General features: G+C 31.8%; 1 protein-coding gene across 1 annotated transcript in view; it reads right to left on the bottom strand.

Annotated features, from left to right (window-relative positions):
- LOC115879845 (dosage compensation regulator) overlaps window positions 1-19,531 on the bottom strand; it is a 52,426-nt gene that overhangs the window by 23,581 nt on the left and 9,314 nt on the right. The window contains exons 4-12 of the mRNA XM_030896840.1: window positions 17,730-17,884; window positions 17,471-17,673; window positions 9,748-9,817; window positions 9,486-9,683; window positions 4,172-4,334; window positions 3,550-4,112; window positions 3,192-3,364; window positions 2,916-3,133; window positions 2,702-2,858 (exon numbers count right to left, since the gene is read on the bottom strand). Coding sequence (XP_030752700.1) covers window positions 2,702-2,858; window positions 2,916-3,133; window positions 3,192-3,364; window positions 3,550-4,112; window positions 4,172-4,334; window positions 9,486-9,683; window positions 9,748-9,817; window positions 17,471-17,673; window positions 17,730-17,884 — 1,900 coding nt within the window. The remainder of the gene's footprint in view (window positions 1-2,701; window positions 2,859-2,915; window positions 3,134-3,191; window positions 3,365-3,549; window positions 4,113-4,171; window positions 4,335-9,485; window positions 9,684-9,747; window positions 9,818-17,470; window positions 17,674-17,729; window positions 17,885-19,531) is intronic.

The raw sequence follows: 19,531 nt of genomic DNA, 5'->3' as shown, positions 1-19,531 counted from the left end.
GACTTGTATATTGAAAAAATGTCAAATTTTCTGGATAGAAATGTTTATATATACCGAGAAAAAGACATAAAAAAGATATTATATAAAAAATGTAAAAAGATAAAGAGGAAGATACGCCATGTTTCCTTCTCAAGCTATATTTTCGAATATTTCGGTATAAATTTTGATTTCTACACAAAATAAAAACTTATATCATTCTATACGCCAAGTATTCGAAAATAACAGTTTTACAACAGCCATTAACAGTAAACAACTTTTTTTAAAGATTTAAAAATTTTAATATCAAAAATTATCTTTTTTGTGTTTCTTAATTTTTTTACAGGTAAAACACGTTTTTTACGTTAAAATTCCGGTTTTCGTGAGTTTTACTTATCAATCATTATTAATTTTTGACTATTATCCTTGTATATGAATTTTTAAAGTAGCTCAACCTAAGACGTTTATGGATGTAAAGCACCAGATGGCGGGCCGTATTTCACAGTCTTTTACTACAGAAAAATATTTTTTGTTACTCTGAATTTTGAAGCGACCAATAAAAACAGAGAAAATAAAAATCGATAATTTTCGGACCATGCCAATTGGTTACTAATCGAACAGATACTTTTTGTCTATTAGATATGCTATAAAAGCTGGTAATTATACAATTCGACCATTGTAAATACCCGACAAATTCCGCAAGGCCGACGAGGCCGATGCTTTTCACTGATAAGAAAAAAAAAATGTTTGTTTAGATAATTTTCGAGATATTTTTTCTTTCTGAATGCACATTTTTAAAGTATTTTATATTCCTTGTCCGCTTGATCTATTATACTGGTCGCACGTATCGAAGTTCTGTTTCTTATAGTTTTAAAAAATGTTCTTATTTCTTTATAGTTGTAGTGGTTGTAGTGTAAAATTAGATTAATTTTATTAAGTTTAATTATACTGTTTAGTGTAGAGTGTAGAATATCAGAAATAGTTTAGTAGTGTTTTTATAGTTTATTTATTTTGTAGTTAAGTAGTAGGTGAAGGGATAATTTGGTTATTTTTTTCTTTTTGTTTGATTAATTAGTAAGTTTATAATTTTTTCAGTGTAAAATACAAGAAGTAGTTGTGTAGTGTTTTTATAAGAGATTATATTCGTTTATTTTGTAGATGAGTAGTAGGTGAAGGTATTTGGGTATTTTTTCTTTTTGTTTTTCTTCTAATTGTAGTAATTCTATTAAGTATTGTGATAGATACTCTATATATTCCTTCAACTTCGTTGAAAAGTGCGTTATCATATAATTTTGGTTTTCTGGTAGTAGAATATACGAACAAAAAATCTGATCAAATTTATTTTAAATTAAATTAATCGAGTCTTATTAATCAAATTAATCTAGTCAAATAAAAATAATAGTTAGTTTCTAAATACTATACAGGATGAGTTTCCTACGATGTTCTCTATGGGTATCTCGGAAACTACTGGAGATAGAGAGTCGGTTAAATGGGGAAAGAATTGCAGTTTTGTGGAGTCATAAATATGCGCCTTTCGGATTTTTCGGAGAAGTTCAAGGCTTACTAGATATTTCGAAAAACACAAATTTTGGCTATTTTAAAACTTGTCTCTAATTCCATTATAATCTACCGTATGATCGAATAAAAACGGCGTCAACGATGGCTATGAAATGAAGATCGTTCTCATTTTATATGTAAAATTATATGGGAAATATCATCGATCGTCATTTCATAGTCATCGCTGACGCCGTTTTTATTCGATCATATGGTATTTTAGACAAAAAGTTTTCAGATAAAAGTTGTAGATAATCACATACCTAACGAGTTTGTGTTTTCTGCTTTTTTTCTAAAGCCTGTCATTTTTGACATATGACACAAACATTATGTTTTTTAAATGGAAATCCTAGTTGACCATGACTTCATAAAAAGCGCCATTCTTTAAGCTTTTCAGCGATATAGGTATAATATGTTTTTTTTTTGAAAAATTACAAGTTATAGCCAATACTTTACTTTCTTGGCTAATTCCCATACCAATAATACCATACCAATTAGTTGGCATCAAAAATGTAAAAAGTTTTATGTTTTCAAAAAAAATATATCGTAGAATTCGTAAAGCACTCAATTTAGAATAAAATAATCTAAGAATGAAATGATTCTTTTATAAACCTGCATTAAATCAAATTAAAATAGGTATGTAACTTTTTTTTTAAATATTAATTAACAGCAATTAGCATTATCATAAATTATAAATAATGTACCAACATATCGAAATAATAATTTCTTTGTTAATACGGTTTAGAATTCTTAAAATAACAGGCAAAAATAATACACAATTTACAATAAAATAAAAGTTTCGTTTAAATTTCTTAATCAGCTGATCATTATTAAAGTTCGCAGAAACCCGGGCTATATTATTACATTACTCTGAGGAAAATAACGAAAATAATCGATATTTTTGACTCCGCCCCGAAAGGTTCACGATTTGTCCTCCAGTTGGCAGCACATTTCGTCTAGTCGGTTGAACAACTTTAAGAATAAGGCTAATAGTAATAAATGCCCCAAATTTGTCAACAAAAAACCTAAGATTACAGTATGCCACAAAAATCACGTTCTGAACAGGTAATTTTGTAGCTTTGATAAACCATCATATTTATTCAATAAAAACAAATCAAAATGCGGTTTGTGCTATGTCTTTGTTGTCACCCAGTAGAGACTTTATACATACCTCGGCTTCTATTACAGCATCCAATGGTGGTGGTTCAAGAGCTTTAGATAAAAAGTGGCCAATAGCACCCAATCTCAGCAGCTTAATGCTTAACGCAAGTTCGTGTAGGGGAGTCCTAAACATTTCCGGAGTCATATGTTCATCAAGCTTTTCAAACCTAAAATATCAATTTGTGCAAGTATGAACCAAAATGATGGAAAAAAATAAACTTTACCTTGCCTTCGAGCATAAATGGAAGCATATACCTGGCCGTACTCTACCGGCACGACCTTTACGTTGCTCCAAATTCGTCCTCGAAGCCCATACAGTCGTGTAACTTGTCATATTGTTATGAGATGTATACATTTTAATTTTAGCTTTGCAACTGTCAATAACAAACACTACGTCGTCAATCGTTATAGATGTTTCAGCAATATTTGTAGCCAAAATAACCTGTAATATGCATTAAGACATTAACTTACTATTTTAATTTGTTTAAAACAAGGATTACTTTGGTGACATGATCTGGAACTGGTAAGAACACCTTTCTTTGATCCTCTCTAGGAATCTGAGAATGAAGAGGTAAAATACAGTAACCGGCGCCTCCAAAAACAGGATGCTTTTGTAAATGTTTCATCAAGGCAAAAATTAAATTCCAACCAGGCAAAAATACTAGAACAGCACCTAGAATATTTAAGAAAAATAAACTGGCTGGAATGTTTAATGTTCAAACAAAAAAACTACATTTTCCTACCCAAAACACACATTTTTTAATTACTCTGATAACATATAATTGTGCGAGCCAACATTAAGAGGTAGTAAAATGTAATAGAATATATAATATAATTAGTATTTATTCTTATTATTACCTCCAATTTCTTGTTGTTTAATATAGCCTAATAAAGCTTCCAATAATTCAAAACTAATGTCCTTTTCGTTTAGTCTAGCCATAGCGTTTTTAGTCTGTATTGAATATTGACCGCTGATAACTTTATTCAAGTTTTCATCGCTGTCCTCATTTGAAATTGTGTCCTCATCTTCTTCGTCCTTTTTGTTTCTATTTTTCTTTTTTTGATCCATTGGAGGAATGAAATTTGTCAGTTCGACGCAATCTTCCAAGAAATACTGTTTAACTGGAAAAGCTCTTCCTTCGATTTCAAAAACTGGACAGTTGTTAAAATATCTTGAAAATAATGAAGTGTCGATAGTTGCGCTCATCAAAATGACTCTTAAATCGGGATAGGTGTGAACCATGTCACGCAATACGACCATTATGAAGTCGCTGTTTACATCTCTTTCGTGAATTTCGTCCACAATGACGTGACTGACACCTCTTAAACCATTCTCTAACTTCTTTAGTAAAACTCCTACAGTACAGAACAATACAGAACCATAAGGTCGCGGCAGCGCTGATTCAAATCTTACAGAATATCTAGAAAGAAGAAAGAAACCTTAGTTTATATATATGTCTATAAATATGGTCATATTTACCCAACAGATTGGCCTAAATCTTCACAACGTTCATTGGCTACTCTTTCAGATACAGAAACGGCAGATATACGTCTCGGCTGCGTCACAACAATGCTGCACCACGCTCCTTGACCAGACATGATATAATCTTCCAAGATAAACTGACAAACTTGTGTTGTTTTTCCTGTTTAGAAATAATGTAGATGTTAGTTAACAATTCAGCATATTAGCACATTTTTATCAGTATGAAATATCAATCTTCATACAATTTTATATCTGTATTATTGATTTTACTCATTACATTTTCAACTCAATGTTTTAAAAAAATAATAAAAACCATTAACATTTCAAATTCACAGCGATGGCTTCTTTGACATCACTTATGCAACTTACCTCATATTGCCAACAGAGTAAAAATACATTTTAGATATTAGTGTACCTCTAAGTAAAGAATACCTTATTTGCATGTTAAGATTTAAATTCTAGTAACCAAAAATATTACAATAATGTTAATGTCGCAGTCACACAACTTAATGCGATATAACGCCGGGACTACACCAAACTGTGTAAACACGGCGGCCTGTGACGCCGGCAAAAGTCGGCGAGTCGGGTTGCTGAAATCATTAACAAGTTGCAGCAACCAAAAGCCGGCGGCACGACTCGGGCGGCTCAAAATTCTTGCGGCGAAATGTCGGTAAACATCAAACGAATATCGAACAAGCGACGACCAGGTCCTCTCTTTGGTCCAGTTGTATGGTGAAATTTCTTTAGAGTCAAGCGTAGACGGTTTCATTTGAGAAATGTATGGGGAAGAAAAAACTCAAAACAGTATAGAACCAGAGTGCAATGAAAGAAAAGTCATATTGTTGATTGAGTTTTGCCGTAAAGAGGGGAATTTATGGAAACCTAAGACGATTTGCAAATTTAAGTCAGAAATTAAAGGTAAAGTAGGAGATCATCATTCTCGTCTATGACAAAGGACACTGCGACAGAAAGCTGCTCATAGTTGCAACACTGCACACGGCAATGTCGTCCATAAACACAGGGAATTCTACTCCACGAATCCAGTCGGGTGAGTTGGCCGTCGGCTAGTCAGTAAATGCCGCCGGGTTTGCACAGTTTAGTGTGGTCCCGGCATAATAAATCCCATTATTCAACAAATTTAAAAATAGCAAAAAAACTACAAGAACTTAACATACTAAATAGAATTAAGCTAATAATTAATAATAGTCGATATCCTACGGTAATCGCAAAACATTTTCCTATGCAAATCATCAATCAAATTGAAATTGACACAAAAAAACCTGACTAAATGGAATTTTGGCAAAAATGTTTAAATTTGTTGTATAATTTAAGATACCCAGCAGCTCTTCATTTTACCTTATAGAGCAAATGATTGTAACAGATATTTTATTTAGATTAAAGCTGCAAAAATTAGTTTAAAGTGATTTTTATTGTCGCCATGTTGGTCACATTGCGCCGCGAACATCAACGTTGTCGTTTAACATTTGACAATTATCATAATGTCAGTCATTATTTTGTATAATATTGTATTGTTGAGTCTTTGGGAGCAATTCTCGTTTTTGTCGATTTTCATAGTTTTTTTTTAAAAATTGTACTTTTAAGCACAAACAGTTCTTTTAAAAACTAAATACTCGAGTTTTTGTATTGCATTTCTTGAAATTGTGTGTTGAAAATATTCCGAAGCATTTAAACCGTCGAAGCAAAGAGCTGGTAGCTATTCTGATAAACAATTTTGAACGAGAACGTGACAATAAAGGTCCTTTATTATCTTTGACTGCAGTTAGAGAAGTAAGTTTGATTGGTAAGCACATTATACCACTTTTAAAGTTATATCTACTTATTCCGATTTGTAGCGAGTAGCTGCTACCTTAAATTTAAATATTTCTACTGTGAGTGTTTAACTACTGTTAATAAATAGAATAATTACAAAAATTTTAATTATCAAATTAAAAATAAAACGTAAAAATATTTAAAAAGTTATATAATAAATAAATTGTCTCCCAATTTTACATTAAGATTCATCTCATAAATCCATCACAATCTGGTAGCGCTGTCGCCATCGCTTGTCACTCAAAATTGATCACATGCATCGGAAATTGTTTTGCGATTATTTTAGATACACTAACGGCCGTATTCATAGTCGAGCGCCAGCCGCCCGCCGAAAAGAAGCGCTCGCCGAAGATTTCTCCGACGAGCGCTTCGATATCGGGACAGAAAAAAAGCTCTTTCATAGTCGGCCGCCAGCGCACCGCTGGCTGGCGAAAATGACGGCGCGTCGCCAACAAAATTTCACTTCGGGTGGAGGGTTTTAACAACAGGGAACATGTTTTCTTCCTTTTTCTACACAAAATCGGTTATACGAACTTTAACATTCTTTAAATATTTAAATATTAATAATTTAAATATTTTATTGATATTGGGTAATTTAAATATTTTATTGGTGTGTCCATTATTTTGTTATAATTCGTTTTAAAGTAATGAATAATATCTTCGTAATCCTTCACTTATAGTAAAAAGATTTACAATTTTTTATATACATACATTAAGTTAATAATTTACATAATGGGGAATTCCATAGGTCTGTTCGGTTATTTGAAAGTTTTATGGATTCGTTTTTATTACGTCTATAAATTTTTATAGACCTTAACCTTAACTTATTGGTGCTGTGTTAAGGATTTTAAAATTATTTTAAGGGAAAATATGACCAGAGTAGAAGTAATTTATATTTTTAAATTGGCTCTATTTTTGTTTTGTGCAGATGACTGATGTTTTGTGAATTTGGTATATTTTTTCCAGTTTGTATAAATTACAAAGAGAATTAATGTAATAAACGTAAAAACAATAGGAAAAATAAAAAATTATAAACATAACAAAAACAAAACGATAAAACATTTAAATGGTCAAATAGACGGACGGAATTCATATGCCTCAAATGTAATGAATAATGGCCTCAAAAATACAAATGTCATCGTTCTCGTTAATCGTCACAATATTATAAATATCCATAATTAATTCAGTTTGCTTGGTGCTTCTTTCAACTAGAGAAATAAACCAGACTAAACTGGCGGGCCGCCCAGAGATGGTAAGGACATGCTCCAGTCGCCGGCCGAAAATCACCGGATGGGGTTTAAACTGCGCAAGTGTTCTTCGCCTGGAGATCGACTATGAAACGGTAAAAAAATGCTTATCCAACCGCCCGCCGGCGAGAGAGCGGTTACTCTATATGACGGATGTGCGCACGCGTTACTCGGAGAGCGCTCGACTCTGAAATAAGAACGAAGAATTTCGGGAAAGCTCCCGCCAGCGGGCGACTGGCGATCGACTATGAATACGGCCGTAAGAGTACTATTCTGTAATGACGCCCTCTGTTGCCCTGTTAAATTTGCATGTGTGACAAAGGAAAACATAAAAAAAATCTAATTTACTGTTATGCTAAATGATGTATTGATTAGATAGAAAACAGTTATATTTTTTAGATTTTAATAATCTTTTAAGTTTTAAAAAACATTTATAATTGAAAAAAAAACAGTAAAAATTTGTCAAAAGGAATGCAGAAGTAAATGAAAATATTGCTAGAAATAAAAGCTAACAAATTAAGAAAAACTATAAATAATAAATCAATCAACAAAAAACATCCCATTAGGTGAAACTTTGTACAGCACATACAGGGTGAGTTTCCTAGGATGTTCTCTATGGGTATCTCGGAAACTACTGGAGATAGAGAGTTGGTTAAATGGGGAAAGAATTGCAGTTTTGTGGGGTCATAAACATGCGCCTTTCAGATTTTTGAAAAAGTTCTTGGCTTACTAGATATTTCGAAAAAAACAAATTTCGGCTATTTTAAAAATTGTCCACAATTCCATTATAATCTATTTTAGACAAAAAGTTTTCGGATAAAAGTTGTAGATAATCACATCCTTAATGAGATTGTGTCCTCAGTTTTTTTTCTAAAACCTGTCATTTTTGACATATCACACAAATATGTTTTTTTTAAATGAAAACCATAGTCGGCCATGACTTCGTAAAAAGCTCCATTTTTTAAGCTTTTCAGCGGTATAAGCTATAACATGTTTCTTTCAAAAAATAACTGAGGTATAGCCAATTCTCATCATTTTTAAACAAAAAGCCATGGAAATAAGTTCAATCGTCGTTACTCTCAGTAATGTGAAACTGTCACATCCAAACGTTATAAATTAAAATAAACAAAAATTGTAAATATGAATTTTTCAAATGAAGAATAGTGTGTAGGAATATTGGTTCAACTTTTCTAGGCCATACATTTACGACGATACGTTGACCAGTGAACGTTACTTACGTTTTTTAAAAAAGTTAAATTTAGATACTCGCGCATCAATAGTAAACCAACCAATAGTTCCAACATTACTTTCATTACGACACTCCCCCTCGTAATGAAATAAATGTTAAAAATTATTTATATAAAAATTATGCAAACTCAGGGATTGGAAGAGGTAGACCAATTGCATGGGCCTCCTCGATCAGCTGACCTATCCATTTTAGATTTTTTTATGCGGTATGGTTAACAACAAGGTTTACAAAAGAACTTATGAATTAAGAGAGGCACTCGAAGAAGCGGTATGGAAGAAGTTTATTAAAGCCGACCGACCGTTCTGTGGGAAAAGCTTGTAATTCAGCTTTAAAAAGACGCATTTTATGTACCCAAAACAATGACGGTTTTTTTGAACATTTGCTAAAATAACTTAAAGTGTATGTAGTGACATTAGTTTTTTTTAAGTTTTAGTTTGTGTAATGTAAAATGTAAAGAACCATTTAATAAAATATTCTGTTTTTTTATAAGTTATAAATTACAACAGAATATACCATGCCAACTAAGTGAAATTAGTCAAGAAAGATAAGAATTGGCTATAACTCGTAATTTTTCGAAAAAAAAAAACATATTATAGCTTATTTATCGTTGAAAAGCTTGGTTTCCATTTAAAAAAAAACATATGTTTGTGTCATATGCCAAAAATGACAAGCTTTAGAAAAAATCGGAAAACATAAAGTTATTAAGGATGTGATCATCTACAACTTTCATCTGAAAACTTTTTGTCTAAAATAGATTATAATAGAATTATAGACAATTTTTAAAATAGCCGAAATTTGTTTTTTTCGAAATATCTAGTAAGCCATAAACTTTTTCAAAAATCTGAAAGGCGCAAATTTATGACCCCAAAAAACTGCATTCCTTCCCCATTTAACCGATTCTCTATCTCCAATAGTTTCCGAGATACCCATAGAGAACATCGTAGGAAATTCACCCTGTATATAAAAAAATTATAATTTAACTTACCACAACCAGTATTTCCTCTAATTATGATAACGGGATGCTCATTAATAGCCTCCATTAATCTTCCTTTACTCGAGAATACTGGTAATTTCTGTCTTCCAGAAATAGCATCCTGTAACTTTGTGTCTGAGGTTTGCTTCAGTTTAGCTTCTTCCAGCATATGTTCGCTTATTTGTTCCATTGTTGCCGTCGCCAAGAATCCTATAAATAATATAAATAAGAGTTAAAAAAGAGTTAAATATTCTATTAGGTATACAGTAAATACCTTCATCAATGTTACAGCCTGTCCAAGGATTCCAGTTTTGTTGCGGAGGCGACCATGGAACCACACCAGCCTACAAAACAAGAAAGAAAACAAAGTTTATAAATCTTACTTTATCTGCTAAAAATTATAAGTAAACCTCAATTCTATCAAAAACATAGAGCTACCACCTGAATCCCCACCGCGAAATTTAACTTTCAGTTAGTCAGCACGGCACGGCGCCGAATATGTCCATGGTTGGCAACAATGAATTAAAAAAGCACGCCCTCGATTACGTAACTAAAGGTTTAATCACAAACTAACTTAAACAGATGCGACACCTTATGGAAAATTTTGTGTTCAAAAAGACCTATGTTCGGAAGTGCGACGACAGAGCGGCGATACCGTCGATGAAGGCAAAATATTCGGCCAAACAAACAGCCGTGGTGACTTCAAATCGTTCCCGCGCACCCCCTTCTCTAAGCTTCCATTTCTTTCGTTCTTTCTCGCATTTAACCTTGCCTTTGATACACCGCGCCGCCTCGTCTGGCCGTCGCAGCCGACGTACGATTATAAAGTCAAAGCGAGATTGCCAGCTTGAATTTTTTTTATGTGAGAATTAAATATTATATGTACTTGTATTAGCGCTTTTCTCCTGGATAATAATAAATAACTATAATTACATGATGTTAGAAATATCAGCTAATATTTATTTGTAAAGTATGAGAAATTTACAAACTTTAACAATGGGTTAAGATCAATACATATATATATATATATATATATATATATATATATATATATATATACTGCTATATATATATATATATAACTGCTATATATATATATATATATATATATATATATATATATATATATATATATATATATATATATATATATATATATATATATATATATAAAGAAAATGACGATATCTTTAAAATGAAAAATGATATAAAATATCAGAAATATAAAATTCTTAAAGAATAGGATCTTTGTTGTCAGCTTGCCGTTTGTATTTAGCTGTACTTCCAGCTGTTAATTTCAAATATTAAACTAAAGTCTATCTACTATTAGCCAGCTTAAATTATCTTTAATTATTGTTATATCCTGCTTGTTAATAGTTTTATGCACTACTATCATTTTATTTGATATTTTAAATTGATTTAAAATTTAGCAGCTGATCTTTTATATAGCAAATAGGTACTTTTATGATACAGACACGGCATATTGTTTGCATGTGCCGTGATACCGATATAGTTTATACAAATTGGTAAGTAGAATTGGCAACAGTGTCCTAGAAAAAGAATATGGGAATCTAAGATGGGAATATTGAAGGTTTTCACTTTTCAGAGGATTTTTAAGTCAGTTTCTTCAGTTGTTTCACATGGATATTACATACATCATTATTATTAGTTGTTTCCGATTTTAATTTTCTGTTGGGTTTTGTTGGTTTACATTTAGTTAGTTCACGGTGTTCTTAGTATTGTTTTAGTTAATTCAGCTATTCAGTTTAAGTTTCTTGTTTTGATTTTATTTAAAATGCTTTTAAAAAAATGTGCATTCAATGGATGAGAAAACACTAAAAACTGAAGAAGATACATTTTTTAGATTTTCTAGGACTAAATTATATCAAAAACTGTGGGTGTTTTTTTCCGAAAATACCTAGATTTTCTAATACGAAAAAAGCGAATAGACATACAGTTCGATCAAATAATCGACTTATTAACTACATAAACTTTGTAAAAATATTATACTTCTATGCCAGGTAGTAATAAATTTTCATACCAACTTTCACCCCTATATCATCCCCGAGATGAGGAATTTTCAAAAATTTCCATTAACATACAAACTGGATAAAATGTTCTCACATTTATGTCCTGAGCCTGAGAAAAAACAATATGGCGATATTATTATATAACTTGGTAATATTTGACGGGTAGTTTCATCTCGTTGGAATTTGACTTTCGAAAAATCTGTTTGTCAAAAATAATTTTTTTTACGTCAAGCAGTTAAGCAGAATCGTAGTTAATCAATTACCCAACTTTTTGGAACACCCAGTATGATTTTTTAAAAAAATTCAAAATATGTAAAAAAACAAAATAAATTATGCGTGTCCAAGCGTTTTCCCGAAAGACTAACCGTTTTTTAAATAACAAATATTGTAATATTTGAGGGGCATTTTCACCCTCTTGGAATCGAGAAACCCCTCCTTATGGAATCTCTACACCCCACAGTCAATCCGTTTGCCAAAAATCATCAGCTTTAACGTCAAGCAGTTTAAAGCAGAATCGTGATTACTCAATGGTCATATATTATGAAACACCCTGTATAAATTTTTAAAAAATCTTAAAATATGTAAAACAACAAAATAAAATATACGTTTTTAAGAGCTTTTCCGAAAAACTCATCGGTTTTTAAATAAAAAATATTCTAATATTTGAGGGGTGGTTTCACCCCCTTAGAATTCGAGTTTCGAAAAATCCCTTCTTAACGAACCTCTACACCCTAAAGTCAATCCGTTTTCCAAAAATCAGCTTTTTACGTCAAGCGCTTTAAGCAGGATCGTGATTAATCAATGACCAGATTTTTCGAAACACCCTGTATACATTTTTAAAAAATCTTAAATTATGTAAAAAAACAAAATAACATATACGCGTTTAAGCGTTTTTCTGAAACTTGACCGTTTTTAAATAAAAAATATTGTAATATTTGAGGGATGGTTTCACCCCCTTGGAACTGGAATTTCGAAAAATTTCTTCTTTTCGAACCTCTACACCCTAGAATCAACCTGTATGCCAAAATTGAGCTTCTTACGTTGAGTGGTTTGAGCAGGATCGTGATTAATCAGTGAGTCAGTCGCTTAAGAATTTTATATATTAGTAGGTATAGATTGTGAATGTATCAAAAATTGAAAAAAAACTAATGAAATTAAAATGATCTCTATTTGATTCCGAACCAAAAAATTCCCTCTCTATTTTCTACACGAAGGAGGCGTGGCTTCTTAGTAAACGAATGGAGGTTACTTTGCTGGTCCGCTGTAAAATTCGCCTATATGACAAATCTAACGGAAAAATTTGCCTGGCGCATTCGCCAAAATGTAATTTTCACATTTGCATTGTTTGTCGCATCTGTTTAGGTTAGTCTGTGGTTTAATGGATATGAAATATATAGGGTAGTCCGAACTGTATTCCGGAAACTTCGGCAGCATATTCTGCAGATAAAAATAAGTGAGAAAGTTCGTATAAATGTATGTCCTAAAATGCTTAGTTTCGGAGATACAGGGTGTAGAAGTTTCATTTTTATTTCGATTTTTTCCAAATAATTTCTGCCGTAACCTCAATATTTGGATGAAAATTGGTCTCTGGGAGTTTTTTGACATGAGAAAATTGATTTTGATGTCAATATGACTCCTACTAGTAGAGGGCGCCACCTACATATTTTTTAACTGGTTTGAAGAGTAATAACTTTTTGTCCTTACCTGTATAAAACTCCTGAGTAAAAAAATATACATTTACGACGTTTTTTAAGTAAAAAATGTTTCTTGGTAAAAATCGCTATGTATATCGGTTTTTGAGATATCTGGAATCGAAATTATCAATACCTATATATATTATATACAGGTCCGGTAATACGATATCTAGGCATAGGAATTACATGCATTGGAATGAAACGCCTATAAAAAGTCTAAGCTTAAACAGAGATGGACAACAACTTCCCCGTTTCCACTTCCACTACGACTGTCGAGTTAGACAAACTCCAATAAGATAACAAATTTTGGAAATTCCGCTGCCTCCTATCCACCCATGATACCCATCCACCTGCCCTTTATCGCCATTATTTATTTATTATCGCCATCATTATTTATTTCCCTTCCCGCGCCTCCGCAAAACGCCATCATCACAGTCCATCACAGAGTGGCCAGGTCTACCGGTTTCGTCTGTAAGCTACCGATCTACCGATTTAAACAAAAATCTAACGATATGTTCAACTGCGTTTTTAGTCTAATCTGACTTTATTATTGTTTGTTAAATTTTATTTAGTAATCATGTCATCGTTCTGTCTAGTTGCAGAGTGACAAAGATATTCCTACAAATCCTTATTACTCTTTATTAGACGCGGTATTGGCGATATGCCCGAAGAAGTTGATATCTTTTGAAAAGATTTTGTTTCATTCATCTACTAAAGTTAAACCCATATTTTCCCCAAAAAAATACAAACAAAAAACAAAATCTAAGTTAAGAAACAAACTGAATACGGATAAATATTTTAGTGCTTTTCCTGCCAAAAAAATATATTAATATGAAAAAAGAGTTGAGAGTTGCTACAGCTTTCCCATTGAAATGAAATTAATTTTAGATATCACTGATCAAAATTTGTACAAAGGTAAAAAGTGACTGCTATCCCTACTTGTTATAGTTTTTATTAATATATTAATATTGTTTAATTCAATATATTTTTTTTAAATAATATACCTTTTCCTCAACCCGGATTCATCCACTCCTGGATATAGGTCTCTCCTATCCTTTTCCATGTCTCCCTGTTTTGTGCTATATTTAACCACCGTTTACCTGCCACTTCCCTAATGTCACGCAGGGACGTGCCCCTGCCCACGCGAGCCTTAGATTATCTCCCAAGACCATACTGGGGAAATCACTGTCCCATCCCATTCTCATATCCAAACCTCAAAATTTTCTAATCAAGAGCGTGGCCTTGAAATTGCCAAACCTCTAAACCACGAAATGTCGAACTTTAAAACAAAACTACCCCAGGCGAGTAGAACGTATGATTCAGAAGCTCGCACTGAATATAATATAGCTACCTATTTCTAATTCTTGTTATATTTACTATATTTGTATTTTATTTGAGTGATCTAGTATTATGACACATACGAATACTAATTTTGGACTTAAATATTATATTTTATTTTGTTTATGTACTTTTGATTTTTGTTGAAGATCTACCGAGAATTTTGTTCTCGTATGGAATTATAATCTAACAAACCCGGTAACCCTGTTCGGCTACACCTTTATAAAGTTTTTTCGGCCTAATTCCTTTGTCGCCGCCGGCGACCGACCTATCGGTGCGGGGCAACTGGAAGGAAGATCGTACAGTATTGCCATTTCATAGAATTGCACTTGCTATTTTAGAAATGATTTCAAAGTTCTGCATGTTACTTTTTGTTTTAGAAAGAAGTTGTTATGTGCCTAGAAAAAACATTCTTAAAATTGTTTTGTACTTTATTTAATATTTCATTAAGTAGGCAAGATAATGGGATTAGAAGATTCTGGATTTAGGATAAGCCAACATAATTTTGATTTAACAGAATGGCAACACTGTCCTTCGTCTTTATATTTTTTCGATTCTATTCTATTAGTAGCCGGTAGCCCCCACACAAGCGTCTTAAAGACCCGCCCCCTCACGCAGAAGCTCTCTCGTCGTATCACTTCTATGATCACTTTCCCTATACAATGGTAGGGAAAAGACACTTTATCCGTCTCTGTTGTACTGCAGTGTATTTTGCAGCCTTACCATCTTTTTTTATCGCATTGAAAAGCTCCTATTGCTAATGAAATTTTGCCACACGTGTATAATAAATTAAACATGTTGACTAAATAATTATTAGACTGAAGTCATAAATTTGAAAGTTGTTGTACCAAAAGTTCAATAGAAACTGTTTTATCATCATTTTTTTTGCAGCAAAATTTATGATTAAATTAAAAAAATAAAAATTTACCAAATTTATTATTTCAGTGCAATTACTATCTACTCAACGTGTTTATTTTTCGTCAATACAGGGTTGTTCACCACATACGACACGGAGTATTGTAGCTAAACGATGAGATTTTTACAAATTGTAAGTTTGGGGTTCGCTGAAGGATTATTAGAGTTAAATTTCAATTTAAAAATATTTTTACAAGATACAGAGTGTCCCAAATAAATAAAAAATATCAAAGTTGTATTTTTTTAAATGGAACACCCTGTATATTATTACATTTTTAGTTTCTACGATTAAAATAAAGGTAAATTTGATTAAGGTTTATTATACTTAAACCTTACCGTTTTTGAAATATTTTCAATTTTATGAAATTGCAGTAAAAATTTTAAAGCTTCATTTCTCCAAGGGTATCAATGTTTTTAATACTAAATATTTAATGAAGTTTATTTATTGATCAGTTATTGTGTTGCAATAATAAAAATAATACTTATACAGAGTGTCTAAAAATTTATTTTAAATAATTATTAGCTTCAAACGGCAATAACTTCTTTAATTTAAATGGAATGCCCTGTATATTTTAGGAGAATCAGATGCACAATTAAATTGTCTATCAAACAGTTTTTTTTTAAATGAAATAAACGAATTATATCGACAATATTAGTATCTGTACTCTTTAAAAATTTGGTACATCTTTAAAAATAATCTAAAATGTCAATAGTCCATGGGTATATTGATAAATAAGTTCTAAATTACAAGAAAATGCATTTTCTACGGAAACTTAAAGAGATAGGTAAAAAATGGTATAATATAATTTGATAGACAATTAAATTGTGCATCGGATTCTCGTAAAATATACAGGGTGTTCCATTTAAATCAGTTAGTTATTGCCGTTTGAAGCTAATAATTATTTAAAATAAATTTTTAGATACTCTGTATAAGGTAGTATTATTTTTATTATTGCAACACAATAACTGATCAGTAAATAAACTTCAGTAAATATTTAGTATTAAAAACTTTCGATACCCTTGGAGTAATGAAGCCTTAAAATTTTTACTGCAATTTCACAAAATTGAAAATATTTCAAAAACGGTAAGGTTTAAGTATAATAAATCTTAATCAAATTTACCTTTATTTTAATCGTAGAAACTAAAAATGTAATAATATACAGGGTGTTCCATTTAAAAAATACAACTTTGATATTTTTTACTTATTTGGGACACTCTGTATCTTGTAAAATTATTTTTAAATTGTACCTCTAATAGTCCTTCATCGAACCCAAAACTTACAATTTGTAAAAATCTAATCGTTTAGCTACAATCCTCCGTGTCGTATGTGGTAAACAACCCTGTATAATGACATGTATTCTCCACTTCCATTCTAAATATCTTGAGAACGATTGCTCGTAGCGATTTTTACAAAGAAATATTTTTTACGTAAAAAGTCACATAGATGTATATTTTTTCCCTCGGTATTTTTATACAGGTACGGACAAAAAGTTATTACGCTTCAAAACAGTTAAAACACATGTAGGTGGCGCCCTTTAGCAGTAGGAGTCATATTGACATCAAAATCAAATTTCTCATGTCAAAAAACTCCTAGACACAAATATTCATCGAAACATTCACGTTACTTCAGAAGTTATTTGGAAAAAATCGAAATAAAAATGAAACTTCTACACCCTGTATCTCGAAACTAAACAATTTAGGACATACATTTATACGAACTTTTTTACTTATTTTTATCTGCAGAATATGCTGCCAAAGTTTACACAAATATTCATCGAAATATTAACGTTACTTCAGAAGTTATTTGGAAAAAATCGAAATAAAAATGAAACTTCTACACCCTGTATCTCTGAAACTAAACAATTTAGGACATACATTTATACGAACTTTTTTACTTATTTTTATCTGCAGAATATGTTGCCGCAGTTTCCGGAATACAATTCGGACCACCCTGTATATACTTTTTTTTATCCTTATAGTTATCGGCTTTTATAAAAAAAAAATCAACAAAAAATCTTACTTGTGTTGGGTCAGCTGGATGAAAATCATCTAGTACATGTGAACTTAATAGTGAAACTGGCTGGTCTGATGCTTCTGGCTTGATCATTATCGGCTTTACATTTAAATCAGACAATACATCTTGAATTTGTCTTTGTAGATCTGGCGACACTCTTACTTCAAATGGCTCCATTTCTGCAGCACTTTTCTCCTTTTTCAACGTCCCTGTAAATTTGAATGTTAAGTAAAATAAAATTCGTTCAATTTTGGATAGTAATTACCAGAAAAAGCCTCAATAACACCTAAATGAAATAGTTGCCTGACCATTGAAAGAGCGCAACTCTTGCTGGCAGTCTGTTTATTTGAACCGCCATCTCTTCCATGAATTGTTCTTCCTAACTGTTTTACATAAAAACTGATTTCTGCCACAAATGATCTAAAAAATACATTTTGAAAAATAATTATTGTATTAATATCCCCTACTATTAATAACAATACAAAATTTCATGTGGACAAACCCAATCATTTTTCTTATAATTAATTTACTAAACTAAGTCCAAATTAATAGACTAGTAAGATAGCAAAGCTTGACAAGCAATATGCAAAATATGAAAAATGTCTTTTACAATGTTTATAGTAGGTACTGTTGTGAATGAGTTTGTATCAAATGTAGAACTTTATACTTATCAAGATATTAAAATATATTAAGACTTTGGTTAAAAAATTAAATCCATAGGTCCAGTCACATCATTATAACACAGATTAGGTATCCCATAAGTATACAGATAAAAATCTTGTCCCTAATTCGTGGTACGAAAATTGTTTTTTATGACGATGTGCAAACGAGTAAAATTTCCTGTGTGCAAAAATAAACTCGCGTAAAATAACAATAAACAGCGTAATAGAGAGATATCGCTAAACCGAATAGCGGAGGTGGTATTAACTCTCTTCATTTATAGTTATCGGGTCGGAAAGAATTCTGTTCGCGTCGCGTCCGCTATTTAAATTTAACCTAACTTTGAATTTAAAACTTTGAAATTGTTTTGTTTACTAGGTATTTTAAAACTAAAGGGCTAAAGTGCTTATTTCCAGTGCTTTATTGTTCAACGTCTGCCAGTGGGTTTAGGACAACAAGCAACAAATTCTCTTAGAAGGGCTAGTCGTCATCTGCTGTAAACTTAAGCCTCTTTATACGAGTGGGTTCTTTAATATTGGAAGAGGTGGAATCCATATTTTGAGCCATATTTATTTAATTAAAACTAATCCCAGCTACTTAAATATCAAATTACCTAATAAAACTAAAGTAATAATTCAAAACAATTCAAACATAACCTAAAATAAAAGATCTCGCCGGCCGGCCCCGGTTGTCAAATACCCGCACATGCCCATTTAAGCAATTTTTAAACATTATTTAGAAATAGCGCTTGGTGTAATTGATCCGCAAATTACGTCAGGCGGTAACGTTATTAGCGGGTGTTGCGTTAAAAATTGACTCGCGCATATCGTAACCATGATAAGGTACGCGTAAATACTGCATGATGCTATTCGGTTTTCCGATATCTCTCTAATAACTGTGCCGGTCAGGCGCTGCGCACAATTTTAGAGGGCATAAGTGGGCGTGCTATGTGCGCAAACTAGTAACCTAACTAGTGCCCGATTCCGAAAATTGGAACAACGAAAAACAATAAAGAAAAAACAAAGTTTATAATCTGCATAATCTGTGATTATATAGTGATGCGACTTACATTTTTTATTGTAAATATTTATTTCTAATGAAAAATAGCAAAATAAAAACACTAAATCACCACAATACACCAAAACACTTTTACTTTTACACTGGACGCGCGTTTCGCTAACCATGTTAGCATCATCAGCAGATGATAGATAAGCGAAACGCGCGTCCAGTGTAAAAGTAAGTGTTTTGGTGTATTGTGGTGATGTAGTGTTTTTATTTTGCTGTGTAACACCAAAGGTTCCAACCCTCAACTGTAATAATGAAAAATAATAAATATATCCGTTCAGAAAGTTTTTTTGTACAAAACTTCCTCCTTTTAACGCGGAAGTTTCCAAAGAACATCACTAC

The sequence above is a fragment of the Sitophilus oryzae genome, unplaced genomic scaffold, assembly GCF_002938485.1.
Source record: "Sitophilus oryzae breed Bouriz unplaced genomic scaffold, Soryzae_2.0 scaffold_158_pilon_pilon, whole genome shotgun sequence".
Classification (NCBI taxonomy): domain Eukaryota; kingdom Metazoa; phylum Arthropoda; class Insecta; order Coleoptera; family Curculionidae; genus Sitophilus; species Sitophilus oryzae.
Note: the sequence above shows the minus strand (reverse complement) of the source record. Positions and strands in the feature narration are given on the sequence as shown.